Source organism: Euleptes europaea, chromosome 6 (assembly GCF_029931775.1).
Source record: "Euleptes europaea isolate rEulEur1 chromosome 6, rEulEur1.hap1, whole genome shotgun sequence".
NCBI lineage: Eukaryota > Metazoa > Chordata > Lepidosauria > Squamata > Sphaerodactylidae > Euleptes > Euleptes europaea.
In genome coordinates, this window is record NC_079317.1 from 34,097,270 (window position 1) to 34,122,440 (window position 25,171).

Here is a 25,171-nt window from a genome sequence, read left to right on the forward strand (position 1 = left end):
GGTTTCCCTATAAATATCCATGTATTACTATTGCATGGGCTCTTTGAATCACCTTGATGGGCTTGTGTGTGTCTGCGCTGCACAAATAGCAGTATTTTAACTTAAGATGTCACCTTTCCTTGATGTGTGACTTTGTATGCAGTCGAGCTGTAGCCACTCTTGCTCACCCCGGTCATTCACCCACGCTGGCCGCAACGGAACTCATGCAGAACATTCACAAAGCTCATTTCTTTTAAATCAGCTTCACGCTGACATGTACACAAGGTGCTGCACAGTAGGCATACTTGCACACCATGCTAGTACAGTATGGCCTCTTCCCCTTTGACTTTCCAAAAGCTGGCAGAAAAGCATCAGAGCTTTGGTCTTTGCTAACTTCCATGTAGAAGGGAGCAGCAAAGGAATGGAGGCCAGCAGCCCTGGCATTATAAAATAAAACAAAAAATATTTTAGGCTTTTAGTTCTGGTGGAGTATCTGGCTGCCGGGATGGATGGCTTGTTTTGAATTCCTCTAACTCCAAAAGAGCTTTGTTGATCCTTCTTATTGTGGGGTATGGAGCAAGATCCACTTTATATCTAGAAGGAAAAAAACACAGTTTAGTAGCTACTGTGGCAGTATGCTCTGGAAATAAGCACGGCCATGAGTAAAGTCAAGTGCTTGTACAAAGGAGACATCTACCAACTTCCACTTAATACTAGCAGAGTGATGAACACACAAAGGAGTGTCCTTGTCCAAAGGGGCCACAATTTAGATTATGCAGCTAATGTAGGGTGTGAGAAGAGAAGGAGATTGTGGAATGGTTATAGGACAGAGGAGCAGATTAAGTGGTTCCATGCCAGGCACAAGTTAACCATCCAGAGGGGTCCATGAAAAGCTTTGCTGAAGATTTTGGAGATTACAGCAATGTAAATTAGCCATAGGAGGTGATGCACTGGAAGATGCAGACATGGGACTTGCACACAAATTTATTAAACTCATCTGGCCTCTCTTTTAGTCTATTAATGGATCCTAACATTAGGTTGCAAACAAAGTTCCCTCAATTCTGGGAAGGATGTGCAAGAGAATAATTGACATCAGTGGCCTGGGACTGGAGATGACTCAGTGTTTGGCTTTGAGTGTAAAGAAGAGCACTGCTTATGACCCTTTGGAACAGGGCTCTGGAAGCAAAATCCTAATCCAAGAGCATTTATAATATTACCCTCTGAGAAACTGGGAATTGGCCTCAGTGCAAACTGCCAGCCATTCCTCTAGGGCATCAAATGGAACCTCACTCAACCAAATAGCTTGTTGTCACTTACCTCTCTGCATTGTACACCTGAGGGACCAAGCATAGGTCAGCCATGGACACCTACAGTGAAGCAGAAACAAATAGTTCAAGCACCCTTCTGCTGGAGCCAGAGACTTCCTGTTACCACCGTTCAGTCCAGTGCGGAGTGCTGGGCCTTGATTGTATAGTTTTGCTATTAAGTGAAGGGGATGGCCTTTTATTTATTTATGGTTTTTATAGTCTGTCTTTCTCACAGGGACTCAAGGTGGATTACATATAGGGTCACTGGGGCAGTGGGGGGGAGGTAGGTAGTTGAGGATTTCCTGCATTGTGCAGGGGGGTGGACTAGATGACCCTGGTGGTCCCTTCCAGCTCTATGATTCTAAGTAATGAGAGCTGGGTTTGAAAGGATCCCTTTCTCTTGCATTTCCTGCAGACATTTGAAAAGATCTTTGTGGGCTATCTGGGCCTCCAGTGACCTTGGGGCTGGAGGCAATGCAAGTTGCTGTCCTGACCTGGTGGAACTCCCTCTCTAACGAGACAAGGGCCCTGCAGAGCCTGTCTCAGTTCCACAGGGCCTGTAAGACCAAGATGTTCCGCCTGGCCTACAGTTGAAGGCAGGTTCAGTTTTCCATCACAGCTGGCCTCCCTTCCTGTTTCCCTTACTGCTATCTGGAATAGGGGACACTGACTCCCTTCCAGGCCGGCCTGGCTCCTGTGTGCCACTAATGAGTGCCATCTGTTTTTAATCTAGAGCTTGTTTGTTTTTAAATTGGAATAATTTGTGTGTTTTATTATCTTATGATGTTTTATCTGCTGTGAGCCTCCCTGAGCCCGGCTTCGGCTGGGAGAAGGGTGGGATATAAGACCAAAAGTAAAAATAAATAAAAGTTATCCACAGGGATAGAAAATTAGCAATCTGACTGCTGCCATTTCTGAGTTCTAAGAGCTTATGTGTGCCTTATGTAGGATCCAAGTTGCATTCTGCTAACCATACCATTTAGGTGATGTCATGGAGAAAAATGATCGAATCTACAGTATTTTGCCTCTTCTTGATTTCTTTCCACTGCGTCACAGTACCTACTCAAGCCTTTAAGGCCTCTTTAACAAGTACTGACACCTCCTGCAGACCCATTAAAGTCTGCATCTCTCTGCACTTTTAATGGCACCCACTTTGTACAGAAGAAAAAAGGGCAGTGAAACATACTATGCCATTATTAACAGTAGGTGGTGCTATAGATTCACTTACTTGCTATATGTAATACTTGGTAAGCTAAAAGAGGCCCTGGCTGGCGGTTCCCAAAATGGCTGTGAAATTGTGTACGAGGCAGAAGGGACAAGCAAATAGACGGTTACAGCAGTAGAGTTAGTACTCTTCTAATTTTGTCAGCTTTAAAGTTAGGCCATAGAATGTAACTGAACAACATTGGTGAATTTAACACTGGCTGTAACCGCACTAGGTAAGAGTTTGGAAATGTTATAAAAAACATCTCTTCAAAAGGGTTTTTGGATGCCACTGCTAAAAAATTGTTGGAAGACGTCTTCACAGCTAAAGGGGCCAAACAAAGTGCAAACAGTATTTTTTATAACAGTTTCAAACTCAATACATCGCTGGGAATACATAGAAAGTGCGAACAGTATTTTTTATAACATTTTCAAACTCTTAATACATTGCTGGGAATACCTAGTGCGTTAACAGCCACTTTGGGTATTAATGGGTGGTGAATACGCTGTGTTGCCAATGTAGGACTATCTGAAAAGAACGACTACATCATCCATATGCCATCTATGTATATAAATCCTTTGGTTATAAGCATGCATCTCAGCCCACTGGACCTCTGCACTGACTATACTGCACAGAGAAATGTTCCTTGCCTGTGAAAATCAGGGTAGATCCCTAGTGATATTCTAGTTATGCAAACCTGACTAATTCTGGGTATGCAATTCTACTAGTGATCGGAGGTGTCGGTGATCACAGCTGGTCTTACCTCATCCCCAACACAGTAGTGCCCAGCTGTTTCCTGCAGGATCTGCTCCAAAGCTGGAGGAACAAAGTTGGATGATAGTTAAAAATCAATAGCTCCTCCTTTCAGTGTAGAGCTTTGTGCAGGTTAATGAAAAAATTGCATGTCTTTTGTGTGTGATAAGTGCCATTAAGTTGCTTCTGACTTATGATGACCCTATAAATTAATTAACTCCAAAATGTCCTGTTTTTAACAGCCTTGCTCAGGTCTTGCAAACTGAGAACCGTGGCTTCAATCCAGTTCATGTTGGGTTTTCTTCTTTTCCTGCTGCCTTCAACTTTATAGGTCTTTATAGGGGTCTAATAAAAATCAACAAGTAAATGTGAAATAATCCCAGGAAGCTTTTGAATTTGTCATAGAGTAGAATGGAAAATGGCAAATGGGCTGGAAGTGGTGCCCCTAGGGAAAACCATCACTATGGACATTTTTAAGATACGAAAAGGAGTGCCATATAGTTGGTGGCAAAGGCGTGTGGGATGAGAATTGTAGGGAAGGGGTGGTAGGGGATGTGCTGAACCATTTCCCCATGTATCACTTTTCTTCTGCATGCCCCCCTCCCTTTCCCACAATTTACATTTCTTATGGAAATGGAGAAAGCAGTGAGTGGGAAAAGGGCTAAATTTCTACCATTCTCCCCCTCCCTGCCTGTCTCCTGTCAAAGCCCTACAATTTGTATGTGGGATTAGGAATCTTGGGTTTGCTGGATTTCTCAGCCCCATTCCCAATTCAGTCCAATGTGCATATGAAGAGATTAAATTCTATCATCATTCCATTTGTCTGCTCTTAGTGGTTACTGTGGCCACGTCTGCACCAAAATGGCTTGGTCCAGCTGTCGTTAAGAGCCATTCTTCATGTTCTCAGCTTTGGAAATACACATTAAAGGTTAGTTGTGCTTTTAAGGTTATTCCCTGAGAACTTGCTGAAGACTGGTTTCTATTGACTGTGTATATCCATGAAATGACAGATCCTTATTTTTTTGTAAAAAGTTACTGTCCTGCTTTTCCCCTTTGTTGGGAAGGACTCAAAGAGCCTCCAAGATGCTTGAACGATCTCGTAGCCTATTTCATTGATTTCTCCCTGTACAAGACAGACGGGCAGACTTTCCCCATAAACTCCTAGCCTAGTAGAGTTAAATCTGACTGCAATTCACTGTGGTCCCCACCTTTAAAGCCATGAGAGATACAGCGCTGGGCCCATTCCAGCTTCTTCTCCCCCAGTTGCTGCAGGACGGTCAGGTTCTGAGAAATGCAGGAAGAATCTTGAGGTCAGACTGTCCCACAGTTTAGAAGTTAACTGTGTCTACACACAGGCAATCATGTTTTTAAAAGAGTCTGAGAGTGTTGGAGAGAGAACCACTGTTACTTTTCTTCCTATAGCAACTTCTTTTCAACAGTAGCCAGATTTTGAATCCAGCAATGTCTCACAGGACAGCAGCCCTGGCCGTCTCACATTACCCAAGACACAAGGGATTCTCTTCCAATGGGAACGGTACTAGAGGTACTACCAGCATTTCCTGTTTATGTGTCTAGCTTCTCTTATGCACAAGCCAAGATACTGGAAGAGAGCTAGTGAGAGGCATAGCGTGGAGAACTCTGACAGGGTTGTTACTGTTCTCACTGGGGGTGGCCCAAAGAACGTGATACCTGTGTCTCAGCATGATGTGCACAGTGGTGGGACATGCAGACAAGTCTTTGGGTTCAGGGATTATACTTGGGCTAGATTTAAACATGGGGGGGGGGTGCAGAGATTTGGCCCTTGCACTCCCAGGGGCCTGACTCTGAACTGTCTGGTCTAACAGTCCTCGGTGTATTTACTAGGTCATTTTGGACAAGTGCCCTTTGGCACATCAGGTAACTCTATAGCCCTAAGGACTACAGAAGAGAGACAAGATTTTGAACAGGAGTCGTTGACAGACTTTTTTCAAAGTCATGTACTTAGCGTCACAGTTTTCCCCAAGATCCAGTTGCCCTCCTTTTCTAAAGCTATATTAAATATAATGAGGATGTATGGATTTGAAGGTACTTAGCAGCTGTATTAAAATAATAAGGTGATGGGATCATAAGTAACTGTCTGCCCTAGAAAGGAACTTCCATCTTACTGGGGTTCCCTTGGACTTGGTGTCAGCAGTGACCTCTGATCAAACAATGCTATAGTGGATGCCCTGGCAAGAGGCAATACCTGTAATGGTTGAATTCCAGAAGCTATGAGATCAGAGATCATCCGGACTTGGACTCTCTTCTTAGGATCCTGAGGCAGGATCCTAGGGTCTGGCCGTGTCTCTTCCAGATACTCTATTATGGCCAGCTGAAATAAGCAGAAAAAACCGATGGTAAAAAGGGAAAAGTGGTTCTCTGGGGTAGAACAAAGAATCAAGGCTGAAGACTCTAGATCTTGATGTAAGCTAATTAATTGCATAACTAATGGTCTGTCATTATGGGAAACCTTTGTGAAAACTTTAACCACAAATTGGAATAAATTTTCAAGCTGAACCAGGGTGGGATCACAACACACAAAAATTCTCATTAACTGCTGCTGGTTGATCCTGTCCTACCAAAGATGGTTTTCCGTTCAACAGGTCTTATTTGATACTGAAAAATGTTATTCCCTTAAAGAGGGTACAAAGTCCTTTATCTAGAACCAAGTTAATAATTAATAGAAATTGTGTACTCACTGACTGAGAGAGGGTGACACCATCGATTTTGAGTGCTGGGACTTGTTGCATTGGGTTGACAGACCTGTATTCAGATGACAGCTGTAGAGACAGGACAGTTTCTTACATGCACTGCAATCTTCAGCAAAGGAATTACCCCATTCTAAAACCCATTGATTTCAATGGGCATAAAATGTGTACCCCTGCTTAGGACTGCATTGCAGATCTCGAATTTTCCTGAAACACCCCCCCCCCCCCCAGTATTTACTTAATTAAAAAAATATATCCTGCTTCTGAGGATCAAAAATTCTTTGGGCTGCAGAACCAAGGGTCTTAGTGTTCAAGGATGGCAGAAATCTTCTGAAATGTGCAGAGTATCTGGGAAGAATGTTCAACATAGTCTTCGCCCCCAACCCTAAAGCGGGGAATGAAGAACTGACTCGTAACAGTATATTCCTTCACTTTCTGTCAATTCCTGTCAACACTGAAACTTCTGTACCTTTCCTTGGTTCGTTTCTCAGCCTTTGTCTAAAGAAACAAGCCTCCTCGCATCAAAACAACCGTGATACAAACTTTCTCAAAATAAAGGCAAGATTTGTTTTTCTTTTCCAGCTGAGGGATGCACAGTTCAAACAAAAAAGGAAGGCACAGAGTCTGACTATTTAAAAAGCATTTGTTCTTACAGATAGCTCATAGGGAAATGGGATCCATCTTGAGGGGGGAAACTGCTAATTTTTCTTTTTGTTATGGCTTCTGATCATGCCTGCTGTATGGGCTAAATGTAGCCATCACCTTACCTGCTGCCCTCCATCCTTCACAAGATTCACTGGTGCTTGATCATAGGCAATTCCCTTCAAAGCCAGCGCTGCAAGAAAAGGACAACACACCAATTCTGTTAAATTACATATGTACTATGGTACATATTCTACTATGAGCCCCGTGGCGCAGAGTGGCCAGCTGCAGTACTGCAGTCAAAGCTCTGCTCTTGACCTCAGTTCGATCCCAACGGGAGTCAGTTTCAGGTAGCTGGCTCAAGGTTGACTCAGCCTTCCATCCTTCTGAGGGCTGTAAAATGAGTACCCAGCTTGCTGGGGATAAAGGGAAGATGACTGGGGAAGGCACTGGCAAACCACCCTGTAAACAGTCTGCCCAGTAAATGTCAGGATGTGACGTCACCCCATAGGTCAGGAATGACCCTGTGCTTGCGCAGGGGACCTTTACCTTTTACATATTCTACTACTGGCCAGAACTTTTTCTCCCTCACCAAGGGAGAACCCTTGTGAAGGGGAACCCAATGTAGTTGTTGAGCAACATATTAAGGACAGGGCCTCCCCTAGATGAGTGATACAAGTTGCACAGTTTGTGAGTACTTGGAATATGAAATATTTACATGTGAACTTGGGCTCTCGTGTTTGGTATTGTTGCTGTATGCCTGATATTGTTGCAGCTGCTTGAGTGTACTGAAAAACCACTAATTTCACCTTTGTTAATATCTCGGTACCTACATATGGAGCCCCATCACTTTGTTCAAGATCCTTTGATTGTTACTCATGTTGTTTTTCCAGACTGGGTGCATTCCCTTAAACTGGGTGTAAAACTTAAGCCAGCAGCTCTTAGGAGCAAGAGGCAGTAGAAGGGAGATTTTCTTCCTTATGCTCCAACTACCCTAGTGCAAAGTTGGGACCAAACTGGGAAGTGGACCCCATTCACATGGTGCATATCTAGGGGGCATATAATTTAATTTCCATTCTAATACATTTTTAGGATGCCTTTAAAGAATGCAGTGAAGGCAGACATCTGGATTGTGCTATTTTTGTGTCTTAATTAATTCCAGATCTGGAATAGAAAAAGCAGCCAACCACAAAAAGTGAACAACCACAAAAAAAATTTAATGCATGGGGATAACTTCTGCACTGGAAATGACATACAGCTTTTGTGTGTGGTTTTAATGCTCCCTCCCTTATTTGCACGCGAAGAGTGTGACCACCACATGTGATAACCAGAACACAGCTTCCATGATGCTCCCATTTGGTAGTGTGAAATGGAGATATCCCCTTCCTCTGAACTCTGATATTTTTTTTCTCAGTCCACAGAGGAAACAGAAGACACTTCAAACCTCCCCCCCCCCCAAAGTGGCGGATCTTTCAGTTATGTATTTTGCTGATCTCTGATTTAATAAGTCACTGATTAACTGCATTTCGGCAATCAAACGTGAAAAGCATGGAATAGGATTTAATAACTATTCTTACCAATTCGCACTCTCCAGGAGCAGGAACTTCGGAAATAACTATAAAGAATAGGCTGCAGAGATACAGGGAGGAGAAATAATATACATGAATTTGCAACTGTAGCAGCTTCATTAACATAGAAGTATACAGTGGAAGCAACATCATACTTATCTTAACTTGCAACTGGTGAAGTGGGCTGCAGCCCATGAAAGCTTAACAGAGCAATTATAAGCAGGTCTACTCAGAAGTCCCATTTTATTCCGTGAGGATTGGCAGCAAGGGCTGCCCACAGGCCCAGAGAAAAATGTCCTATTCCTTTAAACAGGTTTAGTGTGTATCAATGGGAGTCTGATGCTTTTTGGCAGCAGGTAAAACAACATCTACTAAAATAAGACCTGAAGTCTCTATTAGAGCAGGACATTTTTTCTCTCTCCAGCCAGTTGGAAACTTAACTGCACCCGAAGGCTAACATGGAGTAAAGGCTGCTATTCATGCTTTTCCGTTTAAAATTTAACACATTCTAGGCAAGACTGGCTTCACGCATCCCTGTTTTGAAACCATGGCTTTCCCCACCTTTGTTATTTGGTGGAAAGTTCCTCTCTGAAATGCCAGGCTAATGAACAAACATGCCTCCTATAAGAACTGGAACAAATGCTCCAGATGTGTACTGTGAACGAGAATGGGAAGAGATACTGTGGAATGAGATAACAAGTGAGCTCCCTAGCCAACCCTCAGCCTTCTTTCTCTCACCTTTTTAGAAGTTGCCATACTGTGTGCATGTAGTATCTTCCAGTGAAGCCCAACTTCGATTGGGGAAGTGGGGAAAAACTTATCCTGCAGCCAAAGAAGTTGCATAAGCCCCACCCCACCCTTTAGCTGTCAAATGGCATAGCAGAGCGAGAGAACTATCACAGTCTCTGACATTTTCAAGCCCAGATACTGAAAAGGAAACAGCCAAGTGAATTGTGTATGAAAGAAATGCAGAACTTTGTTCTGAGAAATAGGCAATCTTTGCCAGTGATAGTAAATGCCTCGCAGACACAGTTTAGTCCAGTTGCAAGATCTGGGCTACTGCTAGAATATTTTGACAGGATAAAGACCAAAAAAGAGGCTTGGGAAGCAGATGAGACAGCAGGAAAGGGGGTTGAGAGGGCCAGCTTCCCACAAGACAGAGGCTATGCCCAATTTATTTTACTGTTTGCAGAATGTATACCACAATTCCTGCCCACAATACTTGAGAAAACAGGCAACAGTCTTCTCTAGGTCCTGTGCCACTCAGAACCTTACTTAATTTTTAAAATATGTATATGTACTCAAAATGACCTCTGGCTGTCTGCGTTCAAGTTCTGCTTTGCAGCCATGAGAACTAGAAACTTCATTTAAAAAAAATAAAACTGAGGCTGCTTCCACACAGTGAGAATCTTCCATGTTGCTTTCATTGCCACGGCAAATGCCAAGACATGCGCTGGCAACAGAGCTACCGCTTGTGGGAGTGTTCTGGACACCATCTGACAAATTGTGCATTAAAACAATCAGATATTGTGGCAAACCCATTTCTTTTAAAACCAACCATAGCTTTTGAGGATCCACACAATCAAAAGCTTTGCTGTAATCTATGGAACACAAACTGATTTTCTTCTGAAATTCTCTTGTATGCTCCAGTAACCAACATAGGCCTTTTATGCATGGTCTGTTTCCACTGGATCTGCTGCTCTCTAACTGCGCAGTGTTTGCCATTAAATTCCCAAAACACTATGCACAGGGTTTTTTTTTTGCCCCAAAGAAATTCCAGAAGTACCTTGTGATCAATTATGCATCCCCAGCGAAAATGCGGAGCTTCTGAACCGTGCATGTGTCACTCCCCCAGAAAACACTGCTTTGTGACTGGCGTGGTGTATTTTTAAAAAATGTGTCACCAGTCCCAGCCAGCCCTGCATCAGGATTCTTTTATTTGATCTGAACTGAGTGGCCATTTTACAGCCAAAGCAGATAAGGGTCCGGACAATCTCTCTCTCTCTCACACACACACACCAATTTGTTTCTGCTTAATTCAATGCAGGGGTCATAAGAACATAAAAACACTTGCACAGTCATTTGTGACATTCATTGTTCCATCAGTAATCCTGCACTCCTATAAGAGAACACACATAAAGGGAGGGTGGAAAATCAGCAGGGTTCTTTTCCATCCTGCCAAGAACTGAAATTGACACTTTCTGTGAAATTGACCAAATAAGCAACCACATAGGTGATTTGTGATTATTTCAGCTTTCTCTCAACTGTTCAATCTGAATCTGACCCACACTCGCTGTGAAACTGACCAAATAAGCACCCTCCTGGGATTCCAACATTATTTATTATTTGCAGAATCTCGCTAGTGCACTTGGTAATGGCTTTGAGGGGAGGGAATAGATGAGGGGGGCAGACAGTGGGAAGGAGAAGCGAGAATGGGTGTGGGAAGAAAACCCCGAAGAGCATTCGCAGAAAAAAAAATTAAACATAAAAATTAAGGCATAAAAGAGCATTATCACAAAAAATAAACTAAATACTCAAAATATTTAAAATGTTTGGTTACTCTTTGGAAACACACCTTTGTTCTGGCTGCACTCCCAAGGACACTTTCCTGGGAGTAAGGCACACTGAATAACATGTACTTCTGAGTAGGAGAGCCAGCATGGTGTAGTGGTTAAGAGCAGCAGACCCTAATCCGGAGGACAGGGTTTGATTCCCCCCTCCTCCACATGAAGCCTGCTGGGTGTCCTTGGGCCAGTCAGTTCTCTCCGAACCCTCTCAGCCCAGGCGAAGGCAGGCAATGGCAAACCACCTCTGAATGTCTCTTGCCTTGAAAACCCCAAGGGGTTGCCTTAAGACAGCTGTGGCTTGAGGGCACTTTCCTCCACCACCACCCCTTCTGAGTAGACCTGCTACGGATTGCAGTGGTAAAAGAGTTTTGTTTTTTTTAAAGCCTCTGATCTTAAGGGGACTGGTGAGATGCAATTGCAATGGTTACACACCTGGTAATAATTGGAGTTTCAATCTATGCCTGCAATCCTCCGCACACCTACCTAAGAGTAAGCTCTACTACGCTCAATTGGATTTACTTCCAAGTAGGTCTGCTTGGGAGTGTCCCCTTTGTCAGCGATAAAGAGCAAGGGACTTGGGAGGCATTTATTTTAGCTGCATAAAATCAGAGTGCAAGAATGGGTTTCCTCGGCACTGTCCTTCGCAGGAGGACAGCTGTCTGATCCGTGAAGCTTAGCTACAATTCGTTGCTCATATTAGTGACAAGCTACATAGAGAGGAAAGTATTTACAAAGATAACAAAAGCGAAATCGCGTTGCTTTTATATGTACAGACAGAGAGAAAGCGTTTCGTCTCCGTAGGGCAGTCATAGCAAAATACCTTTGCTAAGGCGGCACACATCTTGCGCTCTTCCCGTCGTCAAGTCTCTCCCTTTCTAGCCAAACAGCATTTTTGTGTTATGGCTTTGGCAATAAACTGCAGCGTCCTTTGTTCTACTCGGGTCTTTTTTAACAGAGACTTTCGTTGTACTGTGAGTAGCCCGCTTTCATTGAGTTGACGGGATTCTGGGAGTTGTAGTTCTAGCTGTTTTCTCAGCTCTTAAAACTTTTCTCAGTTAAGTTCGGAGGGGACCAAGAAGGTACAGCGGGGCTGAACATTATGTTGCTAATAGTAATTTTCAACTAATTGGCTAGCCAACGTATGCTGTTCTTTGGGATCACAGGGGCAAGTAAGAATTTAAAGCAAAATGTAGAGCACCTTGTATAGTTAAAGTAGACATGTTCCATTTGCATTCTAGTAGTCAGGGGGAAAAACGCTGGACGACATTGAAGGCCCCATTATTCAAACCAGATTGCAAAAGACCCTGGAAAATGAAGATTTAACATTTGGTTTTCCAGTTCTCACTTATGCGCTTTGAAATACATTGGCAACCATAAGGAATCTTGTCAGAGACTCTGGGAGAAGTCCCAAGTAGGTCTACTCAGAAGTAAATTCTCTTTTAAATGTTATTCAACATGGCTTATTCCCAGGGAGGTATTCTTAGGGACTGCAGCCTTTGGCACAAACCTGCTTTCCCTTACTCTAGTGGGCCTGGCTGGGCAAGGGAGATCCCATCTTCCTGTAGTCTTCCTTCACTATGTTGTTGGTTTGATAAAACCATCAGTTCACTCCTGTTTCGTGAGTTGGGTGTGAAATAGAGAGGCCCATTACTACACCATAACTTATGAAACTTGTCAGGGTTATTTTTTTTTAACTTTCTCTTATTTCTTATCTTTTTAACCAGCCAGATCAGGCTCCCAAAGTGAGCAAGCTTTGCTGCTTGCTGTGAAATAGGGGTGTGTGTATATCTACCTGAGAATTTTAAGTGAATGAAATAATTTTCTTCAGGCAGATTTGTTTGGGCATGAGCCCTTAAATGTAAGAAATCTGGTCTTTTAACAAAGTTTATAAAATACTCCCCTTCTTTGTGAAGTATTTCACACCCAACTCACGAAAGTCTATCTAAGTTCTGCTTGTTTGGCCCTCCAGGGAAACTGACTGGTCACTGTATGCGGGACTAGATAGGCTGATCCAGCAGGCTCTATTTATATTCTTATGTTCTAAATTAAAGACAAAGCAACAAGAAAAGGAATTTAAGGAGCACAAAGGGTAGAGATGTTGCAAAAGGCAGCTTTTCGCTACTGCGGGAATGACAGGAGCAGACCCCCCCCCCCGCCATGCCATTGCATTCCATTCAGGGGCGCACAACGACGCCATGAAAACTACATTACCCACAATACCGTGAAAGCCCCTGAATTCGCCCCCTCTGGACCGCTCACGTGCTCCGAAACGCCGGACTCTTTTTTCCCCCCACCAGGCCCCCGGAGCGAGGACTCTACCTCCCATAGTGCTTTGGGCGCGAACTAGGGCGCCGGCAGGAGGCGCCTCCTGTCGGGGCGCGAATGCCGCTGGCGGCGAAGGAACTCTGCCCGGCCGCGCTGGGCCTGCGGCCACGGAGAACTGCCCGGCTGGCGAGCAGTGCTGCGCCGGCTCCCTCCGCGGCCCGCAGTTCCGGGTGGCTCTGGGCCGCGCTGGGCCTGGTCACTTCCCTCAGTTTCGCCACCCGCTTCTATCGCCTGCAGGAGCCGCCGCACGTCTGGTGAGGGACCGCGGTGCCATGGCGACGGGGGCGGGGCTTGGTTGTGGGACAGGAAGATGCCGCGTGGAACCCGCTGAGGTTGTTCGCGAGGGAGGGAGGGAGGGAGGGAGGCGTGGAGGCCGCCCCCCCGCCCCCCCCCGGGAGGTCGAGCCCCTCGTCCGCCGCGTGCTCTCTCTGGCTTTGCCCGAGCACGGCAGGGCGGGCCCGCTTTTCACTACTTCCCCAAGCACTTCTGGCACGAGGAGACGGGAAAGTTCCCCCTTCCCTCTTCTTACAGCCGGCTGAAAGCCAGTGAGTGCCCCGCGTGCTCAGCCGGTGGACAAGCGTTGGCTTTGCAAGAGCCCCGTTTTAAAGGGCTCAGTTGTGAAGGTCTGTGGGTAGATGACGGGACGGACTCACGCTGGACACATGAAGCTGTTTTTGCACAGACTCAGCACCTGGTCTGTCAAGATCAGCATTAGTAGAAAAGAGCAGGAGTCCAGTAGCACCTTAAAGACTAACCAGAATATTTTCTGGCAGGATAGGAGCTTGCGTGAGCCACAGCTCACAAAGTGAGCTGTGGCTCACGCAAGCTCATACCCTGCCAGAAAATATTCTAGTTAGTCTTTAAGGTGCAACTGGACTCTTGCTCTTTTCTACTACTGCAGACAGACTAACACGGCTACCCACTGTGAATTAAGATCAGCATTGTGTACTCTGACTTGGCCATGGCTCTCGAGGGTCTAGCTAGAGATCTTCCACATTAACTGTGGGTGTAAAGTGCCTTAAGTCGCAGCCGACTTATGGCGACCCCTTTTTGGGGTTTTCATGGCAAGAGGCTAACAGAGAGGTGGGTTGCCAGTGCCTTCCTCTGCACAGCAACCCTGGTATTCCTTGGTGGTCTCCCATCCAAATACTAACCAGGGCCGACCCTGCTTAGCTTCTGAGATCTACTACCACCTAATCTCATTTACTGGAGATTCCAGGGATTTTCTGCATACAAAGCAGATGCTCTTTCCCTGAGTGGCAATCCACCCTAGCCTCCATCCTCCTTAGTTGCTGTCCTGTCATTTGCTCTACGTGTGATCCTTTTGCAGTAATGCAGGATGCATTGTGGGCTACTTAAAAGTAACGGCATCTGGGAGAGTATGTTGTGGGGTGGTGGTTTAAGGGATATGGGTGTATGTTGTGGGGTGGGAAAACATTTGTATCCTGCTTTTCTCCTGAAAGGCCCAGTGTCATCCATTTTGCCCTAACTGAAATTTCAGTCTAAGGGTAGATCCACGTAGTGATGACAATAGTATGGACCAGTGTGGTCAGATTGGCCAAGTCAGATATACTCATTCAGTGGCTCAGGAGCCGCATTCAACTCTAACCTGTGGCTCTTCTGAGCATTGTTCCCCAGTGTGGCACCCACTGCATGTTCAGGAAAGGGGGCAAAGTCCAGTAGGGCTTGTGGATGGCAGGTGGTTTGCTCCTTGGAACAACTGCTGCCAGAAGGACTGGTGGACAAGTAAGCTGTGAGCCTCACTGATAAGTGAGCTTTGTGCAAGAGGTAGAAGTAAAGGGACCATCCTCTCCCACAACCCCCACACCCTTCTCCACAGCCTCTTCACTCTTGTCCCAGCTCCTGGGAAGAGAGCAAGCTGACCACAGGGGAGAAGAGGTGGTAAGCTCTCCTTCCCTGGAGGTTTTTAAGAAGAGGTTAGATGGCCATCTGTCAGCAATGCTGATTCTGTGACCTTAGGCAGATGATGAGAGGGAGGGCATCTTCTGGTCACTAGGGGTGTGGAGGGGGGAGGTAGTTGTGAATTTCCTGCATTGTGCAGGGGGTTGGACTTGATGGCCCTGGTAGTCCCTTCCAACTCTATGATTCTATTCTATGAAGGCAGCCTCCCAGGCAAAGAGCAATCTGGCCACAGTGGTGGGTGGTGGTTTTACTCCGCTTTCCTCATGGCCAGCTTGCTCTCCTCTGGGTGCCTTGGCAGTCTAATCTGGTGTGCCTCATGCTGAGGAGACAGCAGGAAGGCAGGTGGGGAAGCCCTTCCCCCTCACTTCAGAGACACAAGGGTTGGCTATGGTTCCAACAGTAGTGGATCAAGACCATTATTTGTTTTTTTACAAAATGTCTGTCCCACCTTTCTGTCCCTACAAGGGCTGTCAAGGCAGCTAACAATTTAAAACACATTATAAAATACTTTATAAAACCATTAAAATAAACACCTCTCCCAAACATACCTCATTAAATCAACTTCAGAAAGAGTTTATAACAGAGTTAAAATACACACAAAACATAAAACATTGGTTAGGAAGGCAGGATCACTGAGGGAATGCCAAATGAACCAAAAAGTCTTCACCTGCTGGTGGAAGATGGCAACAGAAGGGGCAGACAAATCTCCCTAGGAAGAGAGTTCCAGAGCTTTGGTGCCATGACTGAGAAGGCCCTCTCCCTGCTTGCCACCTGCCTAATATCAGAAGGTGGGGGCACCCGAAGATGACCATAACAGTCAGGCTGGTTCATAAGGAATTAGCCGGTTCTACAGGTATGTTGGTTCCATACCATATAGGGCTTTGAAAGTCAAAACCAGCACCTTAAATTGTGCCTAGAAACAAATTGGAAGCCAGTGTAGGTGGGCCAAGACTGGAGTTATACGACCCCTACAACCCACTCCAGTCAGCATCCTGGCTGCAGCATTCTGTACCAATTGAAGTTTCCGATCACTTCAAGGACAGCCCCACGTAAAGCACATTGCAGTAATCTAACCTGGATGTAACCAAGGCATGCACCACAGTGGCCAGATCTTTTCTGTCCAGGGAAGGCTGCAGCTGGCTAAACAGTCAAAGCTGGTAAAAGGCACTCTTGGCCACAGCTGCCGCTTGCTTGTCTAGCAATTGGCCTGGGTCCAGAAGCACCCCCAGACTAGAGGCCTGTTCCTTCAATAGAAGTGCAAGCCCATCCAGAATGGAGGAAACCTTAAATCCTGGGTCAGATTTTCTGCCCACCTGTAGCACTTGCATCTTGTCAGGATTAAGCTTCAGTTTATTAGTCTGCACCCCCCTCCAAAACTGCTTCTAGGCAATGGTTCAGGGATTCTACAGCCTCCCTGGGATCAGCTGGAAGCGCAAGATAGAGCTGAGTGCCATCCCTGTATTGGTGACAACCCAGCCCAAATCTCCAGCTGACTTCACCCAGTGGTTTCATGTTAATGTTAAAGAGCATAAAGGACAAGATAGAACCTTGTGGGACCCCAGAGACCAGGGGGGCTGAACAGCAGTCCCCCAGCACCACCTTCTGAAACCTACCCTTCAGGTAGGACCGAAACCACTACAAAACAGTGCCCCCCAGTCCCTCATGCACAGAAGCACTGTGTTAATTTAAAAGGTTAATATTTTTAATTATTATTTAATATAAATAGTTATATTTTACATTGTTGTATGCATTTGCTTGGTGGGGTGGGCTGCAGGTCACAGGGTGGTCATGTGGTTGATGGTGATTGTGAATGTGGCTCTGTGTCAGGGAGTGAGTGTCACTGGCTAAGTCAAGAAGGGAATGATAGCTGATGAACAATCAATAGAAAGCATTTTTAGCAACAGTGCCAGCCTGTGGTACAAGTAAGCCGTGCATCAAAGGTAGACTCGTGTTTTGAATTAATGGTTAAGTTTTCAAAGTGTATCTTCAAACTTATTTGTTGAACCAAGTCCCTGTTCCTGTGAATATTGTCACTGCCTCAGCCCAGCTCACCCCTGCTCAGTAGGAGCCTATTCTGAACAATTTTTTCTGAGAAGCAAATAGGCCAAACTTATGTAGATAGTGTGATTGACTCTGCACGGATTTAGGATCTGTGCAAGAGTTTGGTCACACTGCCTAAATTCTGTGCACCAGGGCATAGGCAAGAAGGCTTCTGGCTGCATAGGTTTAAAGTGGAAGCTAGCAAGCAGCGCAAGGCCCTTCAGTCGCTGTCCTGTTCAGCTCTTGAGAGTGGACAACAAAAATCATGTCCCCAAATCTCTGTCTGCAGTTTCTGTAGCCTTTCCTTTGTGTCAGTCCCAATTCTGTATTGTAGTTATCTGGGACAAAGAGTGCTATTTTATAGTACCAACAGTCTGATATGTAGGTGATATCTCAGGCACCTTATATTTCTCTCTTGTATAATATCACTAATAGGTGTTAAGCACACCTAAGTTTGTAGCCTACTTGGAAGAAAAGTTGAAGTATATCAGCATATTCAGTATATTTCAGTATATTCAGGATTGGGGATCTAGATGAGTAAGAACTCTATAGATAGATTTCATTTTATATTCACTAGGAGAAATCTCTGCCCTGGCCTGGATAGCCCAGGCTAGCCCGATCTCATCAGATATTGGAAGCTAAGTAGGGTCGGCCCTGGTCAGTGTTTGGATGGGAAACTACCAAGGAATACCAGGGTCATGATGTAGAGGCAGGCAGTGGCAAATCACCTCTGAACGTATCTTGCCTTGAAAACCCTACGGGATCGCCATAAGTTGGTTGTGGCTTGTCGGCAAAAAAAAAGAGGTCTCTAGCTAGTCAGTCTCAGACTCCTATTTGTAATGTCACATTTATGGACAAGAATTATGCTTTGTGGGTTTTCTTTGAACAGATCTGTATAGAATTCATTATGCTGAGCCAGCTAGAGGCAGCTAATTATCCTAGTCACTAATAATAATTTTTTCCCTTTTCACAGTTGGGATGAAACACATTTTGGAAAGATGGGAAGTTATTACATTAATCGGACCTTTTTCTTTGATGTCCATCCACCTCTGGGGAAGGTAAGAAACTGCCATCAGTTCTTCCATGTTTTGGAATCCAGTAAAATCCCTTAGTTGTGGAACGTCTTCATTTTGATATAATTTCACCTCCAGTAAACATTCACATCCAGTAAACATTCTAGGAGCCCTGTGGCGCAGAGTGTTAAGCTGCAGTACTGCAGTCAAAAGCTCTGCTCACGACCTGAGTTTGATCCCGACGGAAGTTGGTTTCAGGTAGCCGGCTCAAGGTTGACTCAGCCTTCCATCCTTCCGAGGTCGGTAAAATGAGTACCCAGCTTGCTGGGGGTAAAGGTAAGATGACTGGGGAAGGCACTGGCAAACTACCCCGCAAACAAAGTCTGCCTAGAAAACATCGGGATGTGACGTCTCCCCATGGGTCAGGAATGACCTGGTGCTTGCACAGGGGACCTTTACCTTAAACATTCTAAACCTGCCCATTGTTCGGGCTGTTGTTCTTCTGGATGTGAAGTCAAGCTGATCCACTCCAGACTGACCTTTGCTCCATGAACCTATCTAATATTTATAAAAAATTTTCATGGTTGCCTACAGGTAACTTTGTATGAAAATACCCCATGTGAATTTTTTTTGATGATTTGGTCCTAATTAGGCAGGGAGACCTTCTTAATGTCACAATAAATGGGTGGTTTTTCTATATGACGGGGGATTGTTACATAAGTATGGGTCTGTTTGAACAGCAAACTAAAACTTCTGAATAGAGATAATATTAATTTGATATAACTTTCTGCATCTACTGAGCTAGCTTGACTAGTTTTTTCCTTTTTCTTCACTAGATGCTAATAGGACTGGCTGGCTACCTGAGTGGTTACAATGGGACATTTCCTTTCCAGAAGCCAGGGGACAAATATGAAGAACACAACTATATAGGAATGAGAGGGGTGAGACTGTATAGGTCTTTTAAAGCAACTAGAGCCTTCTCTAAAGAAGCTAGAGCAGGGGTCCCCAGCTTTTTTGAGCCTGTGTGTGCCTTTGGAGTTCTGACACAGGGTGGTGGGCATAGTCACAAAATGGCTGGTGCAGGAGGTGGAGCCACACACACAGAGGAAGCCCAAGTGCAGTGGACAAAAGGAATAATTTATACACACACACCACACCACGAAAAGGCACATGAGAGAATAAAACCAACACTGCAGTGACAGCTGCCACCAAAATAAAGTTATTTTAATCTCCAAAGCCCATCAGATCTCCAATGGCCAGTCAGAAGCCCTGCTGGGCAGCAGCCCCACCTGACCCCACCCATGATCTAAAAATACCTGATGGGCACCAGGAAAGGTGTTGGCGGGTGCCATGGCACCCATAGGCAGCACTTTAGGGACCCCCGGGTTAGAGGCTGTTCCCTTTCCTTGTTGCTTCTTGTTAAATAATGTCTCTCCATGTTTAAGAAGAGTTTTTGATGACAAGGGTAAGCCCCATTTCAGGTATACAGGTGGACTTGTGCTGTGTGGGACAATAATGTGAAGGGTGGTTATTGGCTTATCAGAAGATCCTTTAGGTGAAGAACGTTTCTCCTGTTTTTATTCAGTTCTGTGCATTCCTTGGTTCGTGCCTGATTCCCTTTTCTTACCTCACGGTGCTGGAGCTGTCCAAATCTCTGCCTGCAGCAATGCTCACAGCTGCCATTCTGATTTTTGGTAAGTGTCTTCTTAATGTGTCAAGAATTATCTTACTAATTTTCCCAGGGAGGAAGGAATTAGACTTCAAGGAAATCTTGGAATGGGCTCCTGAAGAGTCAAGCTTCTCGTTCTCAGTTTGTTTCTTCATTTTTTATGTTGAGACTGTGTCTAGTAATGAACTCGGGAAGCAGTTGTGGGGATGAATCTCCTAAGGTTGTGCACTATTTATTTATTTATTTATTACAGAACTCTTGAAGTGTGTAAGAATTTGCTCCTAATATATGAACACTTTATCTGAGAATTGAAGGGTGTTGAGCTAGTATCAGGTTTTCTCTGGTTCAGGGCTAGTCTCAGGGGTCAGTGTCACTGGGCACCTGTTGGGGCTCAAGAAGGGCCCATGACTGACCATCGCCCTCACAGAATTGCTACCTACCATTCATCTCCAAGGGGCAGCCACAGTGCTTTAACTGGCCTCCCCTAGACTTGGGCCCACCTTCTCTCTCTCTTTTCTTCAGGTGGATGTGTGCTGCTGCCATTCCTAGTGGTAGTGGCATGTGTCTCCTTTCCCTTTGAGTGGTGGGAGCAAGCCCTCCTAAAGGGAGGGGGAGGCTGCTTCTGTCCCCCGAAGAAGATGATTAGGCGAGCAAAGCATGATGTGGTTACAGTGCTGGATGAGGGAGATCTGTGAGAGCCAGCATGGTGTAGTGGTTAAGAGCGGTGGTTTGGAGCGGTAGAGTCTGATCTGGGTTTGATTCCCCACTCCTCCACATGAGCGGCAGAGGCTAATCTGGTGAACTGGGTTGGTTTCCCCACAAGAAGCTGGCTGGGTGACCTTGGGCTTGTCACACTCTCTCAGCCCCACCTACCTCACAGGATGTCTGTTGTGGGGAGGGGAAGGTGATTGTAAGCCGGTTTGATTCTTCCTTAAGTGGTAGAGAAAGTCGGTATATAAAAATCAACTCTTCTTCTTCTTCCTGTCCCCGCCCTTCTTGCTGGGTGACCCTGGGCTAATCATTTTCTCTCTTGGTTTAACCTACCTTTATTGAGAGTAGGGGAGAACTCCTACCACTACTGCTGCCCTAAAGGAGAGGGGAAATGAATGAACATCATGGCTGCTCCATGTAACGGCAATTGCTGCATGCCTATGGAGGGGGCGGTTAGGAGAAAGGTCCACCTGACTACATCTAGCCAAAGTTTCCCCCAAACCCAGAGCCAGCCTAGGTAATATCCATGTCTTGACGGGGATCTGGGAAACCAGGTTCAAGTCCTTACTCTGCCATTGCTGAATGATCTTGGGCCAGTCACATACTCTCAGCCTAACCTACCACACAGGATTGTTGTGAGAATATATTGGAGAAGGGGGGAATGTTGTGAGCCTCTTTGTTTCCCAGTTGGGGGAAAAAAGCAGGGTATAAATGAAGTAAATAAGTATTTAGCAGATGCTTTCTGAATAATCTGGAAAGGAGAGATGGCAGGATAAAAGACAAGCAAGGAGTAGTTTTGAGAGATGACCAGAGAAGTATGGGCGAGAGTTTTAACTGTAGGAAGGAAGGAGTGGATTTTAGAGAAGTTGCACTAGAGGGAAGAAATGGCAGTAGCTTGGCTTTGCAAGGAGGAGGAGGGTATGGTGGAGATGGTGACCTCATGTGGCATGCATGGGAGACAGTATCTTTGCCACTAGTACAACACTCTGTCTAACAGTGATAGAAAGTATAAGTGAGGGAGAGCCACTTTGAGTGGAATAAAATATGTTTAATTTTTAAAAGAGCACATGCCTCTGAAGGATATTAGAAAGACAAGAGTGATCTCTGAAACTGTGCATAGGGTGTGAATACATGGAAGTTACAGATCACTCAAATGCAGCTGCTGTGGAATGTTATGACATCAGTGCTCAATGCACCACCAGCATATCCAACACATCACTGAGGAGTGGTTCTGGGAGCATTTGACACTCTACACGTGTGAAATCTGAATGTGGCAAATCAAACTGATGAACTGGGCTTTTTCCAGGTTGTGTGAATACAGCCATTCACACTCGACTGCTTCTTTAGAGTTACAGTGGGTTTCCACTGTAACTCTGTTGGTGGTGTTTTCCCCTCCCATGTGTTCAGAGATTTTAGCAATTAACCATCACAAAGAAGCACCTTAAAGTTCTCTGCTTCTGGACTGAATAGTTTTGATTTGTTCTTATTTCTACAATTCAGTATGATGTTGCTTGACTAAGCTTTTAATAAAACTATTTAATAAACCGTTTAGGGGCCACAGCTTGATGCTGTCTTCTCTTACTTTTTCAGACACAGGGTGCATTACTCTTTCACAGTACATTCTGCTTGATCCCATTCTGATGTTCTTCCTCATGGGAGCTGTATTTGGTATGGTCAAGTATAATTCCTGTTCAAACAGGTAAGTTGGCAGTGGTTGGTTATCTCATTATTTAGACAGGTGATCAGGGAAGGGCTGTGATTCAATAGTAGAGCATCTACTTTGAATGCAGAAGATCCCAAGTTTAGTCCCAGGCATCTCCATCTAAGAGGATTAGGTACTAGGTAGATGATATGGAAGACTAGACTTCTAACTAATCCCCCAGAGAGCTGTTGCCAGTCTGAGTAGACAATACTGACCTTGCTAGACTGATGGTCCGAGTCAGTGTAAGGCAGCTTCATGTATTCAGTGCCTTTCTCTCCTTCAGGGAAGATTTATCTTGTTTGTTTTTTTAGGCTAGCATTTTTATCCTGCCAACGTGACTTAAGAGAGTCTTTGGGGGAATATTTTAAAAACATTTCATTTATTTAAAACATTTCTGTACCACCATTCTACCCAGCTGAGGGTCCCCAAGGTGGCAAAGTACATAGAATAACAGCAGTTAAACAATACATGTACACAGATTTGTGACATGTTGCTGTAAACTCAGTTGACCTGCAGGTTGATTGCTCTACTCTGGATTAATACACTACTTAAATCTGTTCAGGTATGATCATAGTTTTATCTTGAGATATTCTATGAAAAATTGCAGAAACCTTGTTTTATTTTGATGGAATCATTGTGTTGTTGCTATGGTGTATTTGCTGATGCAGTAAAGACTGGGAACTTAGTTTGCCAGGTGGGGGGCTGGTTGTACCTCCTCTGCAGGGCACAAGATTCTGCAGAGGCATGCAGTGTTTCCTACCATTGCTGCCATTTCAAATTAAATAATCATAGTTGGCATGAAAGGCTGCAGTCCTAAGTGCATGTAGTTGGATACAGGCCCGGTGAAGGCCGGGTGAGTCCAAAAGGTGCATTAGAGAGAGATTGCTAAGAAGAATGTAGGGTGAAAGTTACCATGTGGCAAAGTGTCATTAAAAATTAAAACTGAATCCCGCAACCAAAATGGCCATGGTTTTCCTTGACTGGTCCTATATGTTCCTGCGTATGTGGGGATGGACCCCCAGACATGACACAAGGTGAAAGAATCCAAGCATTTTCAATTTAGAAGGCTTTTCCTTCCTTATATTTAGAGGAAATTCTATTTCCTTGACAGTGCACTAGGTATTCCCAGCGATGTATTAAGAGTTTGGAAATGTTATAAAAAATACTGTTCGCACTTTCTATGTATTCCTACCGATGTATTAAGAGTTTGAAACTGTTATAAAAAATACTGTTCGCACTTTGGCTGTTACCGCACTAGGTATTCCCAGCGATGTATTAAGAGTTTGAAACTGTTATAAAAAATACTGTTTGCACTTTGTTTGGCCCCTTTAGCTGTGAAGACGTCTTCCAACCATTTTTTAGCTGTGGCGTCCAAAAACCCTTTTAAAACGATGTTTTTTATAACATTTCCAAATTCATTGGTTATTTTTCTCTCGCTAGTGAGATTGGAGGTTCAGATATTATCTCTGAACCAGCTTGCTCCACAGGAGATTCTAGAAAGACTTCATCTTCCTTGGAAATAGAGGATTGCCTTCTAGAACCTGGTTCTCTTCCTTCCTGGGGCACTGACTGTCTAATGCAGCCATCCCTTGCTTTAGGTTGTTAAGATTTCTCTTCTCAACATTTCCTGGACTGATCCCGAATCTCCTATTCTTAAATGTGTTATGTGGAAAGTATGGCACATTGGCAAAGGCATTTTATCTTCTCCATAAATGATACTTAGGTATAAAGCATCTCTTGCTTTGAAGTGTAAGATTTTATGATTCAGAGAGCCCCTTCCAAAAGTTTGCTTTCAGCAAGGTTTTAAAATACTGTATCTTTCAGGCCCTTTTCTGCCCCCTGGTGGTTCTGGCTGTGCTTGACCGGGATAAACCTTGCAGGTACAATGGGGGTGAAATTTGTTGGCCTTTTTGTAGTCCTCCTGGTTGGATTGAACACAATATGTGACCTTTGGGAGCTGCTAGGTGACCTCAGTCTCTCACTGGTAAGTGTCTGAAACTTAGCATCCTAACGTTTGCTGTTTTGTGGGATGGCACAGTAGGGAAGAAGGTCGTGATAGCATTGCGACTGCTGCAGCCAGTGGTTGCTGTACTAGACCCTAGATGGTACCGATGGTATATATCAGTCTTAATGTGTATTTGAACACCAGTTTTTGAAGCACGCAAGGCTTCCATCTGCACTGCATATTAAAGGGCTGCATAAGTTAATTTCGGTTTTGATTTATACAGCTATTTCTAGTGTTGCCACTGATTAGTTTGAGCCTACGCTGTAGAGTACTGCAGATGGTTTTTCTATGAGAAAAAGCTGTTTATTAGAGGCCTTTGATGGTGCATCTAATTTGCTATGATGGGGGAAGGTTGAAGCTGTTTTGACCTTCAGTATAGTGATACAGTTCATAGGCTTCAGATAGAATTTGGCGCACAATGCTTCATGGCCAGCTACTGGCTTAGAGCTGTGCATGATGGGTTTTGCAGCTTCTGCAGGCTGAGCTGCTTTTCTGAAGATAAAGAAAACTGCAAATCTGTTCAGTTTTGTACAAAGAAGGATTCCCCCCCCCCTTTCCAGGCTTCAAATAATTTGCCTGAGTACACTTGCCTTTAGTGAAGGGGCTTAAATTATTCCAAGACACTCTTTTTGGACACATCAGATATCACACATGCTGACCTCCGGGATAAATGGTATTAAATCTGTACCCCATTAATAGCAAAGAAATGGGCTTGGCAGCCCGTCACACTGCTGTTGATTCAAGCTCATCGTCACAGAAGTGTTATAAATTCTTCTGTAGACTGCTTTTGAAGTTTCAAAATCCAATTTATTTCACTTACTGTTTTTATATTTGGGAAGCATGGTTTTCTTTCTTCTATACGATTTGTTTTTCCTGATTAAATTAAGTCAGTGTGTGGTACAAAGATACAGCGGCCCAACTTTTGAAAAGGGTTTTCTAATGTCAGTTCATTTAATTGCATTTGAAATGGGACAAATCCATCATCCTTAAGCCTACTGCTTGCAGATGGCTGCAAAGTAATTTCAGTTTCCTTCATG

General features: G+C 44.6%; 2 protein-coding genes across 2 annotated transcripts in view; one reads left to right on the top strand and one right to left on the bottom strand.

Annotated features, from left to right (window-relative positions):
* Positions 1-278: 278 nt before the first annotated feature.
* GSTZ1 (glutathione S-transferase zeta 1) lies at positions 279-11,643 on the bottom strand. Its single transcript, XM_056851388.1, has 9 exons — positions 11,567-11,643; positions 8,189-8,240; positions 6,737-6,804; positions 5,961-6,041; positions 5,468-5,593; positions 4,452-4,527; positions 3,254-3,306; positions 1,297-1,346; positions 279-573 (listed from the first exon to the last, which is right to left on the bottom strand). The coding sequence occupies exons 1-9, from the start codon at positions 11,585-11,587 to the stop codon at positions 447-449; spliced, it is 654 nt and encodes a 217-aa protein (XP_056707366.1). The 5' UTR covers positions 11,588-11,643; the 3' UTR covers positions 279-446.
* Positions 11,644-13,110: 1,467 nt separating this feature from the next.
* POMT2 (protein O-mannosyltransferase 2) overlaps positions 13,111-25,171 on the top strand; it is a 34,013-nt gene continuing 21,952 nt past the window's right edge. Inside the window, exons 1-6 of the mRNA XM_056851527.1 lie at positions 13,111-13,325; positions 18,008-18,092; positions 18,884-18,988; positions 19,633-19,741; positions 22,018-22,126; positions 23,954-24,113. Coding sequence (XP_056707505.1) covers positions 13,129-13,325; positions 18,008-18,092; positions 18,884-18,988; positions 19,633-19,741; positions 22,018-22,126; positions 23,954-24,113 — 765 coding nt within the window. The 5' untranslated portion in view covers positions 13,111-13,128. The remainder of the gene's footprint in view (positions 13,326-18,007; positions 18,093-18,883; positions 18,989-19,632; positions 19,742-22,017; positions 22,127-23,953; positions 24,114-25,171) is intronic.